Here is a 25,310-nt window from a genome sequence, read left to right on the forward strand (position 1 = left end):
AGCCTGGCAAAAAATAAATAAATACATTTAAAATTATAATAATAATAATTTACTCAGCTTTAAATGTAACTCTGATAGGATGTATTGTTTACCCACAGCAGGTATCCGGCGCCTGAGCCACGCCCATTTATGCAAACCTTAGAACTCCTATCCAATCACCTTCCAGTTCCCAGCACGGCTCATGAATAAACATAACTTTTTAATACTACATCGAGAGACTAATAGACGGTGTGGAGGTTTAGTTGGGGAATACTGACAGAAAACCCGTGGACCCCAACAAATCTCCTAAAAAAGACTATTTTGCCTCCCTCGAGTCATCAGGGTGACTATGGCGCACGCCGGGGCTCTCAACGCGTCCCTGCTGCTGATTTTACTGCAGTTCGTCCTGATCATCTCAGCACAGGTAGGAAACAATGGCTTTCTTTTACACTAGAGATGCACCGTGTGGGTGTTTGGGGTCACTGTATGCTTTTTAAAATGTCTTAATAATAAAAAAAAATAAAACAGAGCCCAAAACATTAAAAAATACATAGACAGAAAAGGAATGTGGTTTGATAGGACATTATTAAATAATATATACTAAAGCACCAAATACATTTTTTTTTTCACATATGCACTATTTATGAACTGTATGTCATATATTTCTTAATGCCAAGTTTCTTAATTAAGTGTGTCTGAATTTGCAAGCATATGAGAGCATTGCTTGACATATGGAAGTTATTTTCAGTAAATTGGTCCAGGTGTGCACAGCTGTTTTCCCAGGATAAGAGAGAGCCAGTGTGATACCTCTAACTCAGCATCAGTCGCACCTACAATGACTTCATTGTTCTGAAGACTAAACTATTAGGATTGCAGGATATATTCTGAGCGAGCGGAGGTTTGTTTTTGTAAATGCATTTCTGTTATTATTGTTATTACTGTATTTTTTTTAGAGGGGGCCAGTTGGTTCAAGAGGACCACCTGGACCTCCAGGGCTTCCTGGGTTTTCTGGTGTTGACGGCATTGATGTGAGTCACATAGCGATCTATCTATCTATCTATCTATCTATCTATCTATCTATCTATCTATCTATCTATCTATCTATCTATCTATCTATCTAATTCATCAGAGATTCTCTGATTTCTCATTTTGCTTGTAGCCTCAAATAACAACTTTTATTTGAGTTATTCAGTATTTTGTATTACTTTGTATGATTTCAGGGTGAAAGGGGACCTGGCCCTGGCCCAGATGGCCCCCCAGTAAGTATTTATCTTTCGCTACAAAAATGAGTTCTGCATAGCTGAAATGATGTGCAACAATCCATTAATCTGATGAATTGGTCAGGGCCTTGATGGGGACAATGGCAAGGATGGATTAAATGGCCTTCCAGGAAAACCAGGAGCGGATGTGAGTCTTGTTCTTTATTTTTGTAAAGGTCTAGAAACTAAGATAAAATCAGCTTTTCTTTTCTAAGTAACACTTGCAGCATCGGAGCCTGTGAGTGTAGTTTGCATTGGAGGGGTCTGAGTGAAAAAAATCTCCTGGATTGAAAAAAGAACCAGAGAGGAGAGGAACGAGAAAGCAGAGAGAGCCCCATATTGGCTTCCTGATGAAGACAGAGGTCTTTTTGTACAAGTATGGAGCACGGGAACTGAACTGTGTACTGGACTGAGCATTAAACCGAAGTACACCAACTGCTTTGTGACTCTCCTGAGCTTTATAATTTAGCTAGTGCTATAATCAATCACAGCAAAAATCATTTCTTTATCAGTGTTTCTGTCTTGTGTTCTTGTGTTCATATATATTTACTCGAGAACCGGAATCTAAGCTATTAAGAGACTACTTCCAGAGATTGTATCATGAATTAATTCTTACACCCCTGACAAATATATTTTCTTGTTTAAAGCATGAATCAAGACAAGCTTTAAAATCTTTTTTTTTTTTTGCTTCTAAAGTAAAGTATCTTCTTTATTTTACTTAAAGGACATTTAAATATTTTCCTAAAAAATAACTGAGTAGACTATTATTTAAACATTACTGTAATTTTAAAAAAAAATTATATATATGACATATATATATATATATATATATATATATATATATATATATGTGTGACTTTATATGCAGACCTTGAACCAAAAACTCATCACCAAACACGAATGACTTGTATAGACACTATATGGACAAAAGTATTGGGACACCCCCTTCTTTAGAACAGAAAAAGGCACTAACACAACTGTGGCAACAAAGATGGAAACATAATTCATGCATTTAAAATTTTTATTTCCATCTCTGTTGCAACAGTTTCGGACGTGTCTAAAATGACAGTACACTTATGTACAAGTCATTGGTGTTTGGTGATGAGTTTTTGGCTGAAGGTCTGCATTTAAAGTCACACCAGAGGAGTTCAGCTGGGATCAGGACTTGGCTTTCTGCAGACCAGTCAAGTTCTTCCACACTGACTGAATCAATCATGTCTTTTTGAACCGTGTCTTATACACAGAGACACTGTCATGTTAGAATAGAAAAGGGTCCTGTCCAAACTGTTGCTATAAAATTAGAAGCACACAATTCCCTAGAATATCATTATATGCTTAAACATTAAGATTTGTACTCATAGAAATTACTAAAGTACTCAAACATGTTCATTAGAAGGGGGTGACCCAATACTTTTGGCAATATAGTGTGTGTGTGTGTGTATATATATATATATATATATATATATATATATATATAAGATGTTATATTTTTGTTACATTATGAGCCTATCATGTTGCCATTAGTTGTACAAAAAACTTTTTTTTATTTTGTATGAATGGTTGTATTGTATTATTAATGATGCAAATAAGTTTAGTAGAAAAAATGAATTCTAAAGTATTCTATATGCATAATGTTATATAAAAATGGCTATCACTTATAGATATAGATATATTTCCTATCCCCTTAGATATGTGTCCCGTTTTTCTTAAAGTGTTGAATACAGGTATCTGCAGTGGTCTGCTGTACATATATTAGAGAAAATGTGGGCGGGGTTTGCTACTTGTCAAAGTCAGGGGATTGATAAATGTCAATTATGATTGGTCAATGAGTGTGTGTCTCACAGGCAGAGGCAATTAGCCATTAGTTCAGCGTTCAGTGAATAAAGTAACAGACATTTGATCTGCAGACAGTTAAAGTGAAGTCCATGCTTATAGATGTTTGTGTCTTTCTAAGGGTTTGACTGGGCCCCGTGGTGCCCTTGGCCCTGTTGGCCCTCCTGGACAAAAAGTAAGTTCACACTTAATATTAAGTTCCATTAATAATAAGTAAAAGTGCACATAAACGTGCTTTTAATATATTAGATCTTTATTGTGAATGGCTGTATTGTAGTATTAGTGATGCTTTATTTGAGTTACCTCTAAATCATTAAAGATCCCGTGGTTTGACATTTATTCTTTATCAGGGTGAACCTGGTGAGCCGGGACCAAGGGGAGCCATTGTAAGTAAATGCTTCAAATTCTCTTCAACAAATGTGTCTCGTGTAATTTTAGTGTGCTGCTAGAATAATCAGATCTTAATAGGGATGTTTTCTGTCCAGTTAGTTTGTTATTATGCGAAAATATATCTGTTTAAACAGTGACCAGATGGCTGTACACACTTTGAGCTCTTGCAAGCATTAGGTCATTTAATAAAGTTCAGGCCTATGACCTTCTAGTGTGTTCTGTGATTTAATGCTGCAAGGCTGTACTGGCCTGATGCACACTTTGTTTCTTGCTAATTTGGTGTCATTGCACATCTGTTGCTTTGTTAACAGGGTGTTGGAGAGGATGGCGAAGCTGTGAGTGCATAATATTTCATTTTATTATTAATAGGGAACATTAGTAGTACATTGTTCTATTGTTATTCAAGAGTAGGCTGTTTAAATGTTTTATTTTTCTTCTGAAGGGTGCTGATGGGGAAGATGGGTTACCTGGAGAACTGGGCAAAGTCGGACCTCCTGTATGTAACATTATTCCATTATACACCAATCCAAAAACAAATTAAAATCAAATAGATGACTAATAAATCTGAGTTTCTGCCTCTGGTTCTGCTGTAAAGGGAAGTCGTGGACCGAGAGGTCTTGTTGGTGATCCAGGACTGCCAGGGCCCAGAGTAAGCAATGTTTAGATCTTAACGATCATTCGCTGATATCCTGGATTCATAAATGGCTCTAAAACAGTACTGAACTATATTCCTTCTATCCATAGGGCCCTCCTGGAGTCTGGGATGGTAAGGAGCTGGTATGTATCCTCAAGACTTATATCTGGTAGCCTTTTTAGACAACAATGTTGATGTTTTCAAAAACATTCCTATTATAGATGATTACTATGGAATTATAATATAAGGCTAATGTTTTCCAAAAATAAAAAGTGAAAAAAACACCACAACATCACACTTTATGACAGGTTGGCATGTAAATGTTTTAAATTAGATTAAACATTGTATTTTAAATCTTTATCATCAATGTTTCTGCTAATTAATCTGTATTTATGTTTTTCAGTGTCCAAATGCCTGTACTTCTGGCCTGAATGGTTACACTGGTCTTCCAGGCATGAAGGTAAGTTTGAAATGATATTTAATTCTGGATGCTCAAACAAGTGTTGCTCATTCTGGTGCTTTGATCATCTTTAGGGCCACAAAGGTGTCAAAGGTGAATCAGGTGAACCAGGAAGGCAAGGACATAAGGTGACAGTTGCATAGGTCAAGTTTGGTGTGATTCCTTTGTGACAAATAATTAATGTATCAAATTGAGGCCCACAGCACAACATCATTGTTAGAATAAAATTAAGCAAGCTAAGATACAAAGATCCAGTCGGGGTGTGTAATTTTGTTGCATTTCTCTTACATCTTTCAGGGTGAAGAAGGAGACCAGGGAGCATCTGGAGAACCAGGAGCACAAGGACTTCCTGTAAAAAAAAGACATTACTTATCTACTGTTCTTTGTTTGTGTCAGGTGTGAGAGTGCTGTCACTCAACATCTCTTTGTGTGCTTGTTTTGTTATTATAGGGTCCACAGGGTCTCAGAGGAATCACAGGGATGATGGGCCCTAAAGGGGACAGGGTGAGGATCAAAAGCATGGCTGAGTTAAAAAAAAAAAAAAATCTCGATTTTAATCGATTCTCATTTCTATGAAACGCTGCTGATTCTTTAATGCTAAGAATCAATTAGGCTAGATTCGTGTTCGGTTAATGAACACAATATTATAGCATGCCTCCCATCTAATAAATCGCAACAAGGTTTGTGCTTATGATATTAACTTTTGATATTAACTTTTGATGACTTTTGATATTAAACAAAGTGTTCTGTCCATTTTATTACAGTATTCAAACAATAAAGACCATTTAGGCGCTGTTTAATCTGTTTAATTTTTGCTTGAATAAATCTGTCAAGTTTTTATGATAGCCACCATTTAAGTGTTTACATTTCAAAAAATGAATTGGAGTAAAAATATAATTATGTAATTGTAAAGTTAGTACTATTGCTTTTTTATTATGAAAATTTATAACTTACGTGTAATTGTGTAAAAAGTGTTTGTATACGAATCAGTCAATTTTAACCTTATGTATTACCAACTGACTCTGGTTGGTATATTTTACAGCATTAATTAAGAGATTTTTTCCATGGGAAAATTTGACACGTAATGTACCTGATATATCCAAAATAACCAATATAATCAAAATCGAATTGTGAAATTCGTCAAAACTCAGCCCTAGTCAAAAGGTCTTCATATCTAAATCAATAACAATGATATCTTTTGAAATGACCAAATGTATTTTCTTCTCCATTAGGCACCTCGTGGAAATGTTGGCGACCTGGGCCCTCAGGGTATTCAGGGCGCTCCTGTAAGTGGCAAAATCAAAAGATTTTTTTTTTACAGCAAAGTTTTGTCCTTTAACCACATTTTTAATTATATAATGTAATTCATTTACATTAATGTTAATATTATCTTTACAGGTCCATTTTTACATTTTACAATCTGCGGGTTGATTTGTTTTTGTTAATGAATACATGAAATAAAACGTATAAATTTTTAAAGGGTGATCGGGGTCAAAGAGGAAAAGTAGGTGAGACTGGACCAAAAGGAGCTCAGGTGAGGTATCGTACAACAACAAAACAACACATGCATTATATTTATCTTGACATGTCACATATCTCAAGCAGACTCAACAATTGAAATTGATTTCTAATGTGGCTTCTTCTTTCTAGGGATCTCGGGGGTTACAGGGACTTATGGGTTTGCATGGACCAAAAGGAGAGACTGTAAGTTACCTGTGTTGTAGTTTTATGAATGCTATTCTATATTGTATTATCCTAAAGTGAATTATTATACAATAAAATTGCATCTTTGTGATGTAGGGTCTGCCTGGGGTGGATGCTCGTGACGGTATTCCAGGGCTGCCTGCAGTGAAGGTAATGAATTTAATTCATGGCTGCAGAGAACAATCATTTACATCATTGTTTGTCTCTTTCTGTAGTGAAGTGATTTTCACCTGCATATTGTTTTAGGGTCTTCCTGGGAAAGTTGGCTCGCCTGGTGAGGCTGGACTTCAGGGATTTCCAGTGCGTATGACCTTTGACCCCTGTTTGATATGCAATTAATATGCCATGATATCTACTTGTGAGATGACTGGGAATGGCTTGCATTTTTTAAACTTTCTTCTCCTTCAGGGTTTGCCAGGCATTTCAGGAGCAAAAGGCCACATGGGTGAAAAAGTAGGTCATTCAAGTGTGAATTGTTAGAGTGTATCTTCATATCTTCATCTGCATTTTTTTGTTATCTTGGTATATCCAAGATAGATTCCTGTCTTAATAAAAATTTCATGGCCATTTATTTTTTTACCAGCAAATGGGCCGATTGCAGTACCTATTATTTGCTCTATTACCATTTGAAATTACAGATAGCCACTGCATTGTAATCACAATCCAAACAAAGGTGCTACATACATATAGCATGAGCAGTTATTTTTTGTATTTCAATTGGATTATATAAATTCAAGATTTAAAGGAAAACACTTACTATAAACACTACTTTTCACACTTGCATTATATGGAGGTAAGACTAAAAGAAAATGCCATTGAAACTTTAGTGAACCATGCATTGCGAACAGTGAGCCTTGATCTGTCTGGGACAGTATTTTCTCTACTCTCCTCTTTTTGCCTGTCCTGTTACTGGCTTCTGGTAACGTCCCATTTTCAAATGACATTTTGCAAAATGATTCCAATGCATTTTGTGTGCAAGACCGGAACATAGATCAATATAGCCGAATGTTTGGAGCAAAAACTGTCTGGTTACGAATCAACCAGTGCATCTCTAGTGTCCATTAACAGCAATAATAACCTGTTTTGTCTTTGCTCCAGGGAAATACTGGTGATCTAGGTGTGGCAGGTCTGATTGGAAATAATGGAAAAACAGTGAGTCACGGTTATCCATTTGTTCACCACAGGCTAGCATGTAGGCCAATATTGATGAATTAACATCTTCTGATGTTTTGATTTCAGGGTGAACGTGGCGAGCAGGGAGAGTTGGGACCAGTTGGACCTAGAGGTGGGCCGGTGAGTATATTCCCTCTTCCATCATATAGTGTCATATAAAGAAATGAGTCACTTCTATAATGTTCTGTCTTTTTCTCCAGGGTGAGAGAGGAGTGAGGGGTCCTGATGGACCTGCAGGCTCACCAGGTGCGAGGGTAAGTCATCAGAAACCACAATTCAGTTTAACCCTCCACTATATCACCAAAAACGATGCTTTTCACAATAATAAAAACACTCTTAGGTAGGGATATAACGACTCACTCAACTCACAATGCGATATGATTCACGATACTGATTTCACTGTACGTTTTTCTTACAATTTATTTGTAACAAAATGACAAATTATAAATGAAAAGGTGTCCTTTTATTATTTCTTTGACAAAATGTTGCACATTTCTTTAAACTAAACTGAAATTTTAAAACAAATCCCAAATAAAATAAATAGTACAAATAAAAGAAATCTCTTCATATAAACAAACTAAGGCTTTGCCTTTGCTCTTTCCATTCAAAGTTAGAGGCAACCACTGCATTTTAATCAGAATCCAAACAAAGATGCTGCATACATGCTGCGTGAGCAGCTTTTGCTTTAAATTAGACTGTACAATTTAGAAATTTGAAGCAAAAACAGAATGATGAAAACTGAACTACATATAAAACACTGAACAAAAACAGGAGACCAGATGAATGAGAATGCAAATTCATTCTCTAAGTGACAGCAGGTGGCGCTTATGGAACAGCAGCGATACAGCGTTTCCTTGTATACCGCTCTAAACAAAGCAGTGCTGCACTTATAAACACCACTTTAATATACACTATACAGAGGAAAGATAAAAATATAATACCATCTAAATTTTTCTGAAGATAGACAGTTCCCCTCAGAGATACATTCATATAAATCCCCAGTCCCAATTGTATCAGCACATAACATAACTTTGGATAAAGCCAGGTTCAAAATTTGAAATATTAGACTTTGGATATCTATTTGTATCACTCTGTAATCTGACAAAATACTGTCAACAGCCAGAAATGAGAAGACAACATATTTTGAGAAAATGGCCTTTAAAGATATGTATTGTAATTGAAATCTACAGATGCAAATAGATAAAGTGCAGTAAAGCAAACACTTTGATGCATATTTACAATACAGTATGAAAAGCAGCCCAAAATTGACTAGTGCATAGAAAAACAATGTTTTTGCTTGTAGTATCCTGCATTAGAACAAAGAGGGAACAATATTGGGACCCAGTGACTCATTTGTACCTCTAATCTCATGCTACAACACTGTCTAGATGTCCCACAACAAATTTAACACAATCAGAAGCATGTTTGACTTGCTCTTAGCTCTCAGATTCCTATCCTATGCCGAGGAGCTTAATAGTGCTCCAAACGTTAATGCAATCTCCTTAGAAAGCTCTAGTGAGCTTTAGTACAGTAATCGGCTGGTAGGGGCATGAATAGCCTGTTGTTATTGAGGCCTAGTAGCTGGGGGTATTTTCTTTGGTAAGGGGATATTCAGAGCAGGACGGGGGTCTGAATGAGCCCTCTGTCTTGCAGGAATTCCTTCAAGCAGCCAGCGAAGGGCATCAGGCTTAATCATAGTCCACATCCATCCACACACCTCAGACGAGTCCTGCCAGCATCCTGCTCACTGAGCTGCCGACTGTGTTTTTTTTAGAGCAGATGTGGTTTGTGCAGCAGCTACGGGGACAGGCCATGTAGTGTTCGTGAATTTGTATTTATTTATGTGTGTCTGTGTATTTATGTATCTTACAGGGAGCTAAAGGAGATCTGGGCCTTCCTGGTCTTCCAGGGCCTGCTGGCTTCATCGGGCAGGAAGGCGATAGGGTAGGAAACTGCCGATCGATTCAAAATGCAAAAGAGCCAGTTTGGCCATCACTGTGTGATGAATAGAACTGTCTTCAGCGCTAAAGGCATTTTTACACACAATTCTATTAAAAATGCTAAATACCTGTATTTTAATACAGAATGTGTAATAATGTGATGTGAATAAAATGTTTGACTCATTTACTTAATTAAATATGTCAAGTGGTGAGGTCATGTGACAGGAATTTAAAAATGAGAAAAATAAGCTGGATTATAAGAATTGTTCTCTTTATTGCAGATCTTTAAAACTAGATTCAGAAACAAGTTGCCAAAATGAAAAATGACTTGAAAAAATGAATTAAAAATATATTATATTTTAGATACATTAAGATTAAAAGCACAGTCTTATTTTAATCATTTTCTAGGGCGCTGTTGGTCTCACTGGTCCAAAAGGAGAGCAAGTAAGTCAACATGTATATTTTAGTTTTGTAATCTTTAATATGAATAATTTGATGGATATTATAATGCATCTAATGCATGTTCGTTTAGGGAGCACCGGGTGAAGAGGGAACACCTGGAGAAAAAGGAGATGTTGTAAGTAAAATCAGATATTTGAATGTCTTTGGATGTATTGGTTATGTATTCAGGCACAGGTCATGACCCCCTTGCTGATCCTGAACTCCATGTCCATTTATTTTCCCAGGGCGATGAGGGAGAGCCAGGAGAGAAAGGATCAGTGAGTTTGCTTTGAGAAGTGATGCTATTTTTTGTTACTGAAATGAATGTTAACTGAAAAATAAAAAATATAAAAATTAGACAGATATGGGAAGAAAAAAAACGAATAAAATGACAAAAAAAATGAAATGAAAAGGAAAATATAAAAATAAAAACTAGTTCAAAATATTAATAAAAACTCTGATAGCATGTCGATTATGTGCACAAAGTTCATTGTCGGCCTCCTTAAAAATATAGTAGTGTTTATCATTTGTTGTGTTCAGACAGGCAAACCAGGAGCGGCAGGAAATAAAGGGCCAGAGGGTGGGCGTGGCCAACCTGGATCTGAGGGCTTAGCTGGAGAGCCTGGCCCAAGAGGCATGCAAGGAGACAGAGGGGTACCTGGACTGCCTGGGGCACAGGGACGACCAGTACGCCTGCTTTAATCATCTCATTATTGCCGCCTTAAATATTTGGCACTCTTATCGTAGAGTTTGATTTCTGTTGAGCTGGATTTTCACTGTACTAAATCTGTCCTAATTGAGGAATTTTTGTGTGATTTGTTCCACCACAGTCTTTTAGTCTTTTCTACCTGCATTAAATGAGGAAATATTAACCGTATCCACAACATGATTTTCTTCCAGGGCCGAGCACCCACAGATGAACACGTCAAGCAGGTCTGCATGAGGGTTTTGCATGGTCAGTATTTTGATATCCAAACAGATATTTACAAATGGAAGCTCAACTCATTGTTAAATTCGAATGACTTTTTTTATGGTTTTGCCATGTCCGGTTTCCTCACAGGACAGCTCGCGCAGTTGGCAGCCAGTCTGACAAGACCCGAGTCGGGCATCTCTGGGTTGCCAGGTCCTCCTGGTCCCCCTGGCCTTCCAGGGGCCGCTGGAGACAATGGCTTCCCTGGGCATCCTGGAAGCAGAGGACTGCCGGGTCTCAAAGGGCCCTCGGGTCTCATAGGGAGGAAAGGACCCAAAGGTACGAAGAGACAATGTTTGACTTTTGATTGCATTTTGATGCTGATAGCTTTTAGTATAAAGGTGCAGTCATATTTACCAATGTTCTTTGAATTATCGTAGGCAATATCCAGTCATTTCAATAGAAAGCCACACATTTTTTTTGCGAAGGTGAAAGATTTCCCCACACAGATTTCCCAATAGTTTTTAGTTGGTCAAGTGGGTTTGCTGTGTTTACCAACAGAAAAGTGATAGGTCTGAAAGTGAGCTATGTTTCACATGGCGCTAGTCTTGACGATGAAAATTGGACCAAAATTCAGCTAATATGACCCCACCTTAAGGCTAATAATGATTTCCTAAATACCATTTTTCTTGCTTGCCATTGCATGCCGACTTTAAAATTAAACATGAAATGTATTATTCCTATAAACTGTTCAGGCTCAACCATCTGCAAATGTATAAACAACAGCACAAATGTGATTTACCAGCATAACACATGGAACAAACACTGGGACTAATATTGTATTCGTATTAGTCATATTATAGTGATATAATACTCATTTACTCCTACACTTAAAAAAAACGTACTTTCTACATTTGTCTTTTCCAGTAAAAACATTGAAGCAAAATATCAAAGCAAAATGAAAAAAAAATATCTGCTGAAGTGATAAGAAAAACAAACTTAATTCAAAGGGAATATAAGATAATTTTTCTGACCCGGCTGGCAGATTATTTTATTTTCAGAAAAAAAAGTTAATTTTGCCACAGAAAATAAGATGTAATGTCTTTTCAAGTAAATGCATCTTGATTTAAGAATGTGGTGATATTTGTGACCCTGGACCACAAAACCAGTCATAAGGGTCCATATTTTTTAGATTTACATACATCATCTGAAAACTGTATAAGTAAGCTTTCCATTGATGTATTGTTTGTTATGATAGGACAATATTTGGCCGAAATACAACTATTGGAAAATCTGGAATCTTAGAGTGCAAAAAAATCTAAATGTTAAGAAAATCGTCTTCAAAGTTGTCCAAATGAAGTTCTTAGCAATGTATATTACTAATCAAAAATTAAGTTTTTATATATTTACAGCAGGAAATTTACTAAATATCTTCATGGAACATGATCTTTACTTAATATCCTAATGATTTTTGTCATATAAGAAAAATCTATAATTTTGACCCATACAATGTATTGTTGGTTATTCCTACCAATATACCTGTGCTACTTATGACTGGTTTTGTGCTCCAGGGTCACATTTGTAACGAAAAAATTTTTTTTTGCATTGTACCGTAACTGAGTATATGGTTACCTGCATTTTGACATTACAAATGTGGGATTGTTTTTTAGGACATCTACCTCCAATATTACACTATAAAACCTTTGTGTTCTCCTTCATTTAGGTGACCAAGGTGACAGGGGAGATAGAGGGCCCACAGTGGTGGGGTCTAAAGGAATACCTGGACCACCAGGGCTCCCAGGTAAGAGCAAGGCCTACATCTTATCTAATATCCATCACTGTGTGAATCTCTGAATATCATGGCTCTGACTGCTGGCCTGTTTCTCTGTCTGTTCATCCACTGGCTCAGGTGAGCCTGGGAAACCAGCATATGGCAGCAACGGGCATGACGGTCTGAGAGGACCAGCAGGTGTTCCTGGAATGCCAGGTGTGCCCGGGCCACCAGGCCCCCCCGGCCTTAACGGATATTGCGAGTCATCTCAGTGCGTGCTTCAAGCAGTTGCAAGTCCGATATCTGTCAAAGAGTCCAACATGAAGGGACCAGATGGTCTATGAGCTGACAGCCATCAGCGAGCCACACATCAGAGCCCAGCGTCTCTGGACAGGGAAACTTGAGAGACTAACAGTGACTCCCTCTACGAGGAGATTTCTGTCAGTGGTATATTCAGGTGTGACTGTACTTATCAAACACCTGTGTGAGGTTGGATCAATTCATATTAGGGTTCCCAGTTTCATTCAGTCCCCTTTTACCAAGATCTTTTTTTTTTTAGACATACTTTTGTATAGTTCCAATTCTATTAAGATTCAAAATAAACCTAAATTGCCCCATAAATAATGAAATTATAGCTTGCAAAAAATATATGCTCTAGTTCAATCTCATTTGAATATACTTTGTATTTTTTAGGTCCTGGACACATACAAAATCATGCCACCACGACCTGGTCACTTTACACATTAAATGCTGTTAAAAAGACTTTAAATCAAGGGGGTCCTAAACATTGTAAATTTGTCAATATTGCATTGCTAAAAAATAATTTGCAAGCATTTTATTAAATGGTTTTTGGGTTGTTTTAACCTTCGAGACCTTCTCCAATTTCATGAAAATCTTTTGTGGTTCTTTGCAGTGAGGGAGAGGTCTTGATGTTTAAACACGATCTAGGAATTTTCTATATTCTTTATTTATTGTAGAAAAGATTGATGTGACACCAACGGTTGTGAAAAGGGAGGAAAATAAAAGAATTTTGATAAAGCGCTGCATGTTTTTAATTTAAAAGTTAAAATCATGCACAGACCAGGTCAAATGCTCCTTCAGTGTATCTTTATTGTACTCTCAAATTGGCAAACTTGTTTCTTGCTATACTAAAACACATATCCAATGATATAAATAGGTGATTTAACAGTACACAATCAAATACTGTACGTAAATCAAGTATTGAAATATTAAGTTACGCACATCAAATAAAAATACCGCAAACAGTGAGGTCCAGTTTTAAGCCAAAACACAAACATCACACTATTGACATGGCAGTAATAGGTAAACAAAGTTTGGATAAACAACAAAAAGTAGTACCCCACCCTTCAATATATTTACATAAAGAGATTTTTTTTTCCTCTTTTTTTTACCTCTCTTCCTGATTTTTTTCTGCAAAAGACATCGAGAAACCTCTCCAAATGTCACCGAGAATCCTCCACCAGACGGCGTCTTTCTGCTGTAATAAGGCATTTATTTTAGACCTTTTGGGAGGCAGGCATTTATTACAGAGAGACTGAAATCAACAACAAAAAAAATGCATGAAATTATTTTTAAATTAAACTATTTAAGCTATAAAGCATACTATGTGTTTGGCAGAGTTGGGATTTGACCATGTTTCACCAACAAACTTCATCGCAAAACACTAAGCTCATGTTCAACCAAGCACTTCACCTTGCTGACAGACGTTCTCCAAAGGAAACACATAAAAACAGAGAAGGGCGGGGGACACTTGTAACGAAATAAGCTTAATTTTTGTAACGTCATTTTCACAGTTACCAATTAAGAGAACAAACCACCTATGCTAGATACAAATTCCCATTACATATTTGAGAAAGGCTGATACGCAAGCTTTTACTGAATGCAGCAGTTGTTGCGGTGGCCGTTGGAATCCTTGAATCGAAGACGCATTTTGGGACGATATTTTTCCAGATAGAAGAGCTGCTTGCTGTTGAATGCTCCACGGCGCTTTCTGGGTGGAAAAAATTTAATTAAAGAAACCTTTGAGAATGGAGATCATATCATTTTCAAAAATATGAAGTTAACTTACTGGCGAATGAACTGAACAGCATCCTCATATTTCATGCCACACTCAATCAGGGCCAGTGCAACCAGCACTGGGGCTCTGTGGGGAAAAACAACAACTAAGATTTCCATGCAAAGCTCAAAATGTGTTTTATTCCATGTTTATACCTTATGATGCATGCAATGATGTTGAAGCCCATAAAATTACCTTCCAAGGCCTGCAACACAATGTACAGCAATACAGCAGCCTGGCTCCTCCCTAAACTTCATCCGAAGAAGATTCAGCCAATCATCAACGATCTGGTTAGAGGGAGGAGCTCCATCGTCAAAGGGCCAATCCTGCATTAAAAGATGACCTGAGATAAGCATGGACATTTCTATTCATTGTCATGTAGGTGAACGGTTTCATGTGGACTTACCAGAACCTGAATACCTTCTTTAACAACCAGGTTTGCATCATATGTGGCCTCACACACTCGAACAACCGTCGTCACCCCATATTTCTTCAGTTCCTAATGGAATGGAGGGAAAATCACGTAAGTGATGTTTTGCAGTTACTCTAATTATGAGGGTTTTATAATTGTCTATCCAAAACAAGACTTTTAGTGTGTTTAAACCAACACTCACCTCAATGAATTTGTGAAGCGTGGCATTAGTGGGGTTGTGGGTAATGAGGAATCTCATGTTTTTGTAAGTGATCTCCACTGGGGCAGGTCTATTCATACGAGCCATTTTTGACTTGTCAAAATAGCTTGGAAATCACAAAGAAAATTGGAAGAAACTCTCTCTAATAACAAAAGAAAATCTGGCGGATACGATTAGGAGAAAAGAGGTATGACCCAGAGGTGGGCGGGATTAATAGCAAAAAAAACAAAAAAAACAAGGCTGGTCCTCTGGTGAGAGTGAAGACGTAGGGCCGACGAGGGCAATGAACTTCAAGAGATTTTTTTTACCCCATCCAGAACCGCCGACCGCTGTGGACGCCCGCTCTCCAAGCCCGATCCTGCCAACGTTAAAACTGTAACACAAGTCTCTCTTCTGATGAGGTAACGAGACTGGCCGTTCACTTCTCTGCATAAACGCCGTGCTGAGCCTGGCAGTAGTCGCCGCTGCCCTTCAGAAACTCCATAAATGTGTGACCCAAAACACCACAGAACTGCTGCAAGGACACAAGAGTAGAAGCACATGCGGTCAGGGCACACAACTTCATTTATCTCTCTCGACCTGATTTAAACCAGCCATTTTTCTGCTTGTCCAACTGGGCCAGTAGTGCATTTCTATCTGTCCTTGCCTATATTAATATATTAATTTCCAAATTTCCCCATTGGTCTCTGACCATCATGACCTCCTAATCATCCCCTTACACTGATTGGCTTCATCACTCTGTCTCCTCTCCACCAATAAGCTGGTGTGTGGTGGGCATTCTGGCGCACTATGGCTGCCGTCGCATCATCCAGGTGGATGCTGCACACTGGTGGTGGACGAGGAGACACCACCCCTCACAATCTAGAGTGCTTAGAAAAGCAGAAAAGCGCTATATAAATGTAATGAATTATTATTATTATATTATACAAAGGGGTTTTTCTATTTACATATAATAATATATTTCATTATTATATGAATTTATTTATTTTAAATGTACTATATTAGTAGTCTACATTTTCAAACAAGAATGTTTACTTATTAAAATAAGCAGTTTCTGCCAATTGCTTATTTTTAAGTTTATAATTTTATATACATGTAAAAAAAAAATTCTTCAAACATTAAACATGAAAAAGGAACTAATTCATGGCAAAACATCACTGATTAGTTACTGACCTTGCTACTAACTACTATACATACGTCATACATACTATTAACTATATATTATTACTATTATACACACATGCATATATATATATATATATAAATTCTATTTTGAAAATTATATAGATATGAATTAACAAAAAAAAAAAAAACAGACATGGAAAATATCACTGATTATTATCATTTACATTTTTCAATATATTCTTACTGTCTGCCACTATAAAAACTATCACAATTATACAGTTTTGGCCAAACCTCATCTATTCCAGCAGCCACTAGATCATTTTACTTGACAATCAGAATTCACAAACATATATTTACATAGACAAAGAATTAAGATCTGTTAAATCATGTCATCAGGTGCATGAAAAAAATTCTTGAGAAGGTGCATAATTTTCACCTGCAAACTTGATAATTAAAAACACTAAAGTCAGAGTATTCATAACAGCATGAAAAGCAACAACATCTGCCTCAAACACATGACTCAGAGGCGGGTATGTGGGTCATCAGAGGAAACACTTGAGTTTTGGGAATGGAGTCCCGTGAGGACACACACGTGTCTCAGCAGCTCTTCGGGATTACCACATGATAAACCTCTTTACCAAATCACTTTAAAGAGACGCAACAAACCTCATGTAACGATAGTAGTAGCCTAACTTGTAAATCAAATGAAAGGCACAGATGGTTGGTTGAGTTATTTTTCAGCGTGACTTTATGGACATCAGTGCAAAGGCCCCAAATGAGGCCAATACATTTGCATTTGGTCACGGTTTGAAAGGTGGTGAAATATTTGAATTCTACAACCAATGTAATAATGATTTATACTGAACAAAAACAGATTTTAATATCCAAAAATTAGGATATGCAAACTGATCAGGACTGACACAAAGCCTTCCGCTCGGCTAATATTAGGAATGGGCCAAAAAACTCACTTACGTTCATGTTAAAAACAAAACGCAACACGAACTCTTTCTAGATACTTACTTTGATTCACGTGTTAAATTAATATATTAAAGTGAAATAAGAGCGAAATGTGCCCAGTCTCCACTGATGTAGCTGCGATGCTAACTTAAGCTAACACCAATCGCCAAGCGATTATTTCAACGACATTATAGCTTTAAAATAAAATCTTTATGAACACACAATTTTACCGTTTTGTAGATGGTTACAACAAAATAAAACAGATCTATTAATGTATATATAAACTGTGGTCGACAACAAAACCTATTTTGCTCCGGTGCTAATTAGCTCGCAGATTGAGACCAAATACCACAAAATTAAACCCTGAATTCGCTTCAAAACATAAATATTTTTTTTTACGTCGAAAGGTTTCACTTACTGGAATATGCTTACTCATTGAAGATTGTAGCTTAATCATAAAGCCGCTCCGGAGAATAAGTGTGGTGTTTGACCATACAGCGCTGCCGAGTACGTGACGGAGTCTCCGGTAACCGGTTACAGCTGGACTCAAGAAACCGCACCCTAACACACACACACATACACACACTCTGAGACAGACACACACACACACTCTGAGACAGACACACTCACTCACTCTGAGACACACACACACACACACACTCTGAGACAGACACACTCACTCACTCTGACACACACTGAGACACACACACACACGCACACACACACTCTGAGACAGACACACACACTCTGAGACAGACACACTCACTCACTCTGACACACACTGAGACACACACACACACACACACACACTCTGAGACAGACACACACACTCTGAGACAGACACACTCACTCACTCTGACACACACACACACACACACACACACACTGAGACACACACACTCACTCACTCTGACACACACACACACACTCACTCTGACACACACACACTCCGAGACAGACACACACACTCTCTGAGACAGACACACTCACTCACTCTTGACACACACACACACACACACACACACTGAGACACACACACACACACACACACTCCGAGACAGACACACACACTCTGAGACAGACACAGACACACACTCTGAGACAGACACACTCACTCACTCTGACACACACTGAGACACACACACACACACACACACACACACACACACACACTCTGAGACAGACACACACACACACACACTCTGAGACAGACACACTCACTCACTCTGACACACACTGAGACACACACACACACACACACACACACACACACTCTGAGACAGACACACACACTCTGAGACAGACACACTCACTCACTCTGACACACACACACACTGAGACACACACACTCACTCACTCTGACACACACACACACACACACACTCACTCTGACACACACACACTCCGAGACAGACACACACACTCTCTGAGACAGACACACTCACTCACTCTTGACACACACACACACACACACACACACACACACACACACACTGAGACACACACACACTCACTCTGACACACACACACACACACACACACACTCCGAGACAGACACACACACTCTGAGACAGACACAGACACACACTCTGAGACAGACACACTCACTCACTCTGACACACACACACACACACTCTGAGACAGACACACACACTCTGAGACAGACACAGACACACACTCTGAGACAGACACACTCACTCACTCTGACACACACACACACACACACACACACTCACTCTGAGACAGACACACACACTCACTCTGAGACAGACACACACACACACTCTGAGACACACACACTCACTCTGACACACAACATCTACACAAAACTACACACACATTTGATTAATAACAGCACTACTATTAATAATAATAATTAATTTTATTATTAAAATAATTGTATTTACTATTTTATAAAATAAAACGTTACAAAATAAAGTTTATCATGAATTTAATTACATTCTATTCTAAACACACCCTACAGTTTTAACAAATAAACAATAAATATTAATAAAATGGCACTTCTATTTAAAATTTATTATATGCATATTCTAAACATCATATACTTTTTATGATAATATTATTAACAATAATATTTTTTATTTCAAATATTATTAAAATGTTACAAAATAAAGTATATTATGGGTATATCATTATATTCATATTCTAAACACATCCTATAAGTTTTATAACGATAATACTAACTTAAACAAGTATTTATTAATCTTACCAATTTAAAAATAGTTGATTTGAATAAAATTCATATTCTAAACATTCTAGTTGAAATATAATAATAATGTTAATAATACTATTTTTATTAAAAAGTTAATTAAATAAAATATACAAAAATAAAGTTGATCATGTTTAATAAAATTCCTATTTGAAATTCCTGTAAATTTTATAGTTATTGTTGTAACAATAATGTTTTTACTCAAAATGTTCTTAAATAAAAGAAAAAAAATAAAGTATTTAATTATATTCATATTCACATTCTACTATTTTAAATATTACTAATAATAATAATAATAATAATAATAGTGTAATAAGTGTTCTGTTTAATGCTAGTAATATTAACAGTGCCTCAATTTTAAGGATAGACCAATCTACAACTGATTTAACATAAATACAAAGATCCAGGTGCGATAGGATGTTTACAGCTTAGTGCTCACAAAATACTACATTAAGAGCTAAATATTTCTGTCTTGTCTTCATATTGACAATATGGTAATCTTCATTGTATAACACACATTTAAAAATCTTATGTGTGTGTGTCAGAAATACATTTTCTGTAGCCATTTTTGTATGCCTTTTATTTGTTTAATATGCTTGCCAACAACAGTGTTTATTAATGTTTCCATTCAAAGCAATGGCTTTGGTATTCTGTTAAATAACCTTTTAGTCAAACAACCGCATCTTTCTAAAGATTTGATGAATAATGTGTTGTGGGCTGTTGAAAACAGCTGATGTGCAAAAGCTCACAATGGATGAGTGGGACTGAACAGACTGGACGCTTCATGCATTTGGTTGGGGTGAAAGGGAGCAGACTGGTTTGTTTCAGTCTCGGTTAGTCAGTTGTGTGAGCCACTTTGATTGGGGCAGATGGTTATGAGTTTCCAAACATTCACATAAAAAAAAAAAAAAAAACCTGAGCATTATGCAGGAATCAGAGGAATCCAGAGATATGGTAAATCTAAAAATTTAAATAATTTTTTATTATTTTGTTTTTTTCTGACAAATGGTCAAATGCAATTTGTACAGTTGATTAAAATTATTTGAATACTGTCATTCGGATGAATTTGGTACTCTGATTGGTACTATGATTTTATGTTATTGTATTGTGAGTTATGTTCAATCTGAAAGCCATCAATTTCAACTTCTACAGGAAAAAATTCCAGACCAGATGGATGGAGGAAATATGAGTGCAGGAAAGAAGAGTGCGGATTCCAGAGAGAAGCGTCTTTCCTCCTCTGACTGGGACAGAAAAGGGAAGTCTGTACCCTTAGTGCCATCAAACGTACCAATTCCAGGCCCCACAAACGACCCCATCCTTATTTCCATCGGCCCTCCACATCATTGTCCTTCTGTTTCCAGTGAGTCCCAGTACCAGGGTCTCTCAAGAGAAGACGACTATGCCAACAGGCATGGATGGAGAAGGGAGAACGTGCAATATTACACGTCAACTGGTGAGGGTGGTGTCCCCAAACAAACCTTGGACGAACTGAAAAGCGTGTTGCGTGAGAGCTCTCTACTAAGTGCAAAAGGGCAAGATGGAGGAAGGAGCTACCCTCCGGGTCAAAGAGTAGACTGTAAGCCAGACCAGATGCCATCTAAGAGTTTCAGCACCTTCAAGCCCCTTTCAGAAGCCAGGAGAGCATCCAGAGCCAGAGAAGGAAGTTCTAGGTGGGATTCTGGAGGTTCTTCGATGACCGATGGACCTCCAGGCAGGTCTTCTGGTATGAGTTCACCCACTGCTGAGACATCCCACTGGGAAGAAGCTGGAACATCACATTCAGGTCAGAAAGATGATTTACGGTTGTCTCAATCTAACACATTTACTTAAACTTGCTTATCTATGTGTCTATTATTTCATATTCCCAACAGACAATGAGAGGTCACAAGCACTTTCTTTTGCATCTCAAAGCTTCATTTCTGATGTTGAGCATATAAAACAGCAAATTGCCCGGGAAAACATAGGCTTTGTTCGCTTTGAGGCCACTGATCTTCATGGCGTGTCCCGATCCAAGACAGTTCCAGCTCGATTCTTTCACGTAAATGTTTTTAAATGCCTCTTATTGATTCTATGTAGTCGATGCATTAATGGTACAATTTTATGCTGCTGTATGCAATGTTTTGGAATCCGACATAACTTTATTAAAATTATATAAAATTTATTTATTGTTTTGCAGTAAAACAAAGATATACAGTGCTGCTTGAAAGTTTGTGAACCCTTTAGAATTTTCAATATTTCTGCATAAATATGACCCAAAACATAATCAGATAAAATTATCATAAACAAGTCCTGAAAGTAGACAAAAAGAACCCAATCAAACTAATGAGACAAAAAAATATATATTTTTTGTCATTTCTTTATTCAGGAAAAAGATCAAAAGTGGCAAAAGTATGTGAATCTCTTGGATTAGCAGTTCATTTCAGAATCAGAATGAGCTTTATTGCCAGGTATGTTTACACATACAAGGAATTTGTTTTCGTGACAGAAGCTTCCACAGTGCAACAAAATGACAGTGACAGAACAAAAACACAGAAAATAAAAAGAAGAATTAAAAATCTCTGGTGAAACTGATTGCAGGGATATAACTAAAGACAGGACAAACTAACAAAAACAACTGCGCAGCACGCCACGGAGGCGCCATCTTGATTCATTTAAAGGTGAAATTAGAGTCCATCTGTGCAGAGGTGTTTTCAGTCAGTGCGATGACTATCAAATGTCAGTACGTGACCTGTTTTATTCAAAGAACAGGGATCTATCAAAGTCTGATCATATTTGTGGAAGTGAATCCTGTCACGAACAATGGAGATTACTGAGGACCTCGGAAAAAGAGTTGATGTTGCTCATCAGGCTAGAAAAGGTTACAAAACCATCTCTAAAGAGTTTGGACTCCACAAATCCACAGTCAAGACAGATTGTGTACAAATGGAGGAAATTCAAGACCACTGTTACCCTCCCGAGAAGTGGTCGACCAACAAAGATCACTCCAAAGAAGAACATGTAACATTCTGCAAGGTTGCAAAAGTTCCCAGGGTAAAGGCCTTTCTCACATTGGCTAATGTTAATGTTCATGAGCCCACCATCAGGAGAACACTGAGTAACCATGGTGTGCATGGACGAGTTGCAAGAAGAAAGCCGCTGTTCTCCAAAAATAAACTTGCTTGCTAAAGATCACGTGGACAAGCCAGAGGACTGTTGGAGAAAGGTTTAATGTATGGATGAAACCAAAATAGAACTTATTGGTTTAAATGAGAAGCTATTATGTTCAGAGAAACTGCATTCCAGTTTAAGAATCTTATCCCATCTGTGAAACATGGTGGTGGTAGTATCATGGCTTGGGCCTGTTTTGCTGCATCTTGGCCAGGACAGCCTGCCATCATTGATAGAACAATGAATTCTGAATTATACCAGCAGATTCTAAAGGAAAACGTCAGGACATCTGTTTAAGAACAGTCTCAAGAGAACGTGGGTCATGCAGCAAGACAACAACCCCAAGCACACAAGTCATTCTACCAAAGAATTGTTAAAGAAGAACAAAGTTAATGTTTTGGAATGGCTGAGTCAAAATCCAGACCTTAATCCAATTAAAAAGTTGTGGAATGACCTAAGCAAGCAGTTCATAGGAGGAAACCCTCCAGAGTTTAAGTGGTTGTGCACTAAGGAAATGGTCTAAAACTCCCACATGTTATTGTGCTGGACTGATCAGGATTTACAAGAAACTTTACCTTCAGTTACTACAGCAAAAGGGGGTCACAGCAGATACTGAAAGCAAAGATTCACATACTTTTGCAACGTACAGATATGTAACACTGGATAATTTTTTTTAAAAATTAAGAAAATATTTTTCTCTCACTTGTTTGATTGGGTTCTCTTTGTCTACTTTCAGGACTTATATGGAAATCTGATGAAATTCTAAAGGGTTCACAAACTTTCAAACAGCACTGTAAAAAATTTTTTAAAAATTGTTTTGGGTGGGGAAAAATTAAACGCGATATGCGATGACGTCGTAATTGTGTTGCATTGTGGTCTATGGAGTGGCCTGAAGTGTGAAAACAACATTTTGCACATTTCATGTTTATACAGAGACGTCTTTGGAGGGCAAAGGTGTGTAGGGGTGTGTGATTGACGGCATGGTTGACGGCTGGTTCAAGTTAGCAAGACAAATAACATTGCTTAAAGCAGCTGTAATGTTAGTAATACATTTGACTGTTTAGTGTAAAGTCTAGTCTTTTTGAAAATAGTGGTAAAAAGTACTCTAAAGTAATATTACTCATTATTGACATTACAGGAAAAAGCAGTATATGGCATCCCCATGCCGAGAAGCTACCTGGAGTTAACCCTAAGCCCCAAAGTCAACGAAGTTGATCATCCAAGCGCAGCCAACTTCAGCAGTGATGTCCTCCTGGTCGCAGATCTCTCTACGTTCCAAATCCTTCCCTGGGCGGACCAGACCGCTCGTCTTATCTGTGACCCCTGCACGATCACCGGTGTGCCACTGCGAACATCACCCCGCCTCATAGCCAAGCAGATGCTCGGCCAACTCCAGAGCATGGGATTCTCTATCCACTCGTCCTTCACGTATGAATGCTGCATCTTCGGGGCCCCTGAACGAGTGGGACCTAAAGCTGTGTTCTTCCCTGCCACCACACTTTTGAGCAACTACGATCTACCCTTCCTGCAGCAGCTAGTCAGGGGGATGTACTATATGGGAGTTGACGTCGAGAGCTTCTCATCTGCAAACGGACCAGGACAGATGGAGATCTGCTTCAAACCGAGGTTTGGAATCGACGCCGCCGATAGCGCCTTCACCTTCCGCACAGGAATCAAAGAGATGGCCAGGAAGTTCGATTATATTGCCACCTTTTTCACAGACGACAACATCCACAATTCCGGCTTACTCTCCCACAGCCTTTGGGATGCCAGCGGCAGAAGAAGCCTTTTCTACTCGGGCAATGGGGAACTTTCGGAGATCGGCAGAAAGTGGCTCTCAGGACTTCTCCAGCACTCAGCTGCTCTGAGCTGCCTCTTGGCTCCAGGGATCAGCTGTCGAAACCAGCTTTCCAAAGGCAAGAAAAATTCCAAGAACCTTCTTTATGCCACATGCGGCTGCAATGACAACAGCTGCGCCTTCAACGTGAAAATTCACGGTGGACGCGAGACACACATCGATAACAAGCTAGGGTCAGCGATGGCCAATCCATACATTGTGTTGGCAGCCACAATAGCAGCAGGACTGGACGGTATTAGACGTAATCTGAATGCCGAACAGCTTCTATGCAAAGCTCCAGGTCAGCAGAAACAGTTCCCGGTCCCTGTTAAAATGGAAGATGCTTTAGTGGCTCTGGAAGATGACAGCGTGATTCGTAGTGCCCTGGGAGAGCCCTTTGTGCAGTATTTTATTGCCATAAAGCGTGTAGAGATTGAGACGCAAGAGCAGGATGCCGACAAGAACAAGGGACTTGAGTATTTTATTTAACCTCTGAATATGCTGAATGATTTTTGTGTATTTAAATCCAAGGAAATAAATTTCATGTCCCTTTGATTTGGTATTAAACAAAGCTTTGTGTTAAAGACAAATAATACCTTCCTTGCAAACAAGGTTTCAAAATAAAACCACACAACTGACTGATTTCAGCTGCAGACTGTCTGAATGATTTCATTTACAGCACTAATGGGCCTAAATAGTGTAAATTTTAAAGTAGATTTAAACTTCAGAAGTAATGCTGGAAACAACAATACAGAGAAATTAGAATGCAACATTACTTGCTCTCATACTTTATGACGGCTTTTGCTACATT

General features: G+C 37.9%; 4 protein-coding genes across 5 annotated transcripts; 2 read left to right on the forward strand and 2 right to left on the reverse strand.

Annotated features, from left to right (window-relative positions):
• The first annotated feature begins 66 nt into the window (after nucleotides 1–66).
• LOC306857250 (uncharacterized protein) lies at nucleotides 67–13,754 on the forward strand. Of its 2 annotated transcripts, XR_013783085.1 has the most exons (33): nucleotides 205–403; nucleotides 933–1,007; nucleotides 1,200–1,238; nucleotides 1,324–1,386; nucleotides 3,193–3,246; nucleotides 3,422–3,457; nucleotides 3,773–3,796; nucleotides 3,904–3,957; nucleotides 4,057–4,110; nucleotides 4,206–4,238; nucleotides 4,499–4,555; nucleotides 4,630–4,683; nucleotides 4,853–4,906; nucleotides 5,006–5,059; nucleotides 5,788–5,841; nucleotides 6,036–6,089; nucleotides 6,206–6,259; nucleotides 6,356–6,409; nucleotides 6,506–6,559; nucleotides 6,668–6,712; nucleotides 7,358–7,411; nucleotides 7,499–7,552; nucleotides 7,633–7,686; nucleotides 9,305–9,376; nucleotides 9,781–9,816; nucleotides 9,905–9,949; nucleotides 10,059–10,091; nucleotides 10,354–10,500; nucleotides 10,714–10,768; nucleotides 10,874–11,062; nucleotides 12,447–12,524; nucleotides 12,633–12,951; nucleotides 13,188–13,534. XR_013783085.1 is itself a non-coding variant. In XM_079397095.1 (32 exons), the coding sequence occupies exons 1-32, from the start codon at nucleotides 329–331 to the stop codon at nucleotides 12,836–12,838; spliced, it is 2,064 nt and encodes a 687-aa protein (XP_079253221.1). In that variant the 5' UTR covers nucleotides 67–328; the 3' UTR covers nucleotides 12,839–13,754. The 2 variants fall into 2 exon arrangements, 1 of the variants encoding a protein (XP_079253221.1); XM_079397095.1 differs by having other exon boundaries at nucleotides 67–403; nucleotides 12,633–13,754.
• On the reverse strand, nucleotides 13,588–15,717 carry LOC306857251 (protein tyrosine phosphatase type IVA 1). Its single transcript, XM_079397096.1, has 5 exons — nucleotides 15,186–15,717; nucleotides 14,978–15,070; nucleotides 14,767–14,897; nucleotides 14,584–14,658; nucleotides 13,588–14,505 (listed from the first exon to the last, which is right to left on the reverse strand). The coding sequence occupies exons 1-5, from the start codon at nucleotides 15,288–15,290 to the stop codon at nucleotides 14,388–14,390; spliced, it is 522 nt and encodes a 173-aa protein (XP_079253222.1). The 5' UTR covers nucleotides 15,291–15,717; the 3' UTR covers nucleotides 13,588–14,387.
• Nucleotides 15,577–17,861, reverse strand: LOC306857252 (uncharacterized protein). The gene is made up of 2 exons (XM_079397097.1): nucleotides 17,704–17,861; nucleotides 15,577–15,717 (listed from the first exon to the last, which is right to left on the reverse strand). The coding sequence occupies exons 1-2, from the start codon at nucleotides 17,740–17,742 to the stop codon at nucleotides 15,622–15,624; spliced, it is 135 nt and encodes a 44-aa protein (XP_079253223.1). The 5' UTR covers nucleotides 17,743–17,861; the 3' UTR covers nucleotides 15,577–15,621.
• A 2,578-nt stretch (nucleotides 17,862–20,439) lies between these two features.
• On the forward strand, nucleotides 20,440–24,988 carry LOC306857253 (lengsin-like; the record flags this gene model as incomplete). The annotated part of the gene is made up of 4 exons (XM_079397098.1): nucleotides 20,440–20,469; nucleotides 20,668–21,298; nucleotides 21,387–21,553; nucleotides 23,801–24,988. 4 exons carry the CDS (start codon nucleotides 20,440–20,442, stop codon nucleotides 24,986–24,988), a joined length of 2,016 nt encoding a protein of 671 aa, XP_079253224.1.
• Nucleotides 24,989–25,310: the final 322 nt, after the last annotated feature.

The sequence above is a fragment of the Barbus barbus genome (genome assembly GCF_936440315.1).
Source record: "Barbus barbus genome assembly, chromosome: 37".
NCBI classification, from domain to species: domain Eukaryota; kingdom Metazoa; phylum Chordata; class Actinopteri; order Cypriniformes; family Cyprinidae; genus Barbus; species Barbus barbus.

Bases quoted from the DNA above. Each gene is read 5' to 3' on its own strand.
- LOC306857250 (XM_079397095.1), top strand. From the start codon at position 329: ATGGCGCACGCCGGGGCTCTCAACGCGTCCCTGCTGCTGATTTTACTG. The intron at 3,958-4,056 runs GTATGTAACATT...TCTGCTGTAAAG, and splicing joins TGGGCAAAGTCGGACCTCCT to GGAAGTCGTGGACCGAGAGG. The intron at 4,556-4,629 runs GTAAGTTTGAAA...GATCATCTTTAG, and splicing joins CTGGTCTTCCAGGCATGAAG to GGCCACAAAGGTGTCAAAGG.
- LOC306857251 (XM_079397096.1), bottom strand. From the start codon at position 15,290: ATGGCTCGTATGAATAGACCTGCCCCAGTGGAGATCACTTACAAAAAC. The intron at 15,071-15,185 runs GTGAGTGTTGGT...CCATTCCATTAG, and splicing joins CGCTTCACAAATTCATTGAG to GAACTGAAGAAATATGGGGT. The intron at 14,659-14,766 runs GTAATTTTATGG...TTTTCCCCACAG, and splicing joins TGTGTTGCAGGCCTTGGAAG to AGCCCCAGTGCTGGTTGCAC.
- LOC306857252 (XM_079397097.1), bottom strand. From the start codon at position 17,742: ATGATTAAGCTACAATCTTCAATGAGTAAGCATATTCCA. The intron at 15,718-17,703 runs GTAAGTGAAACC...GTGTCCTTGCAG, and splicing joins CAATGAGTAAGCATATTCCA to CAGTTCTGTGGTGTTTTGGG.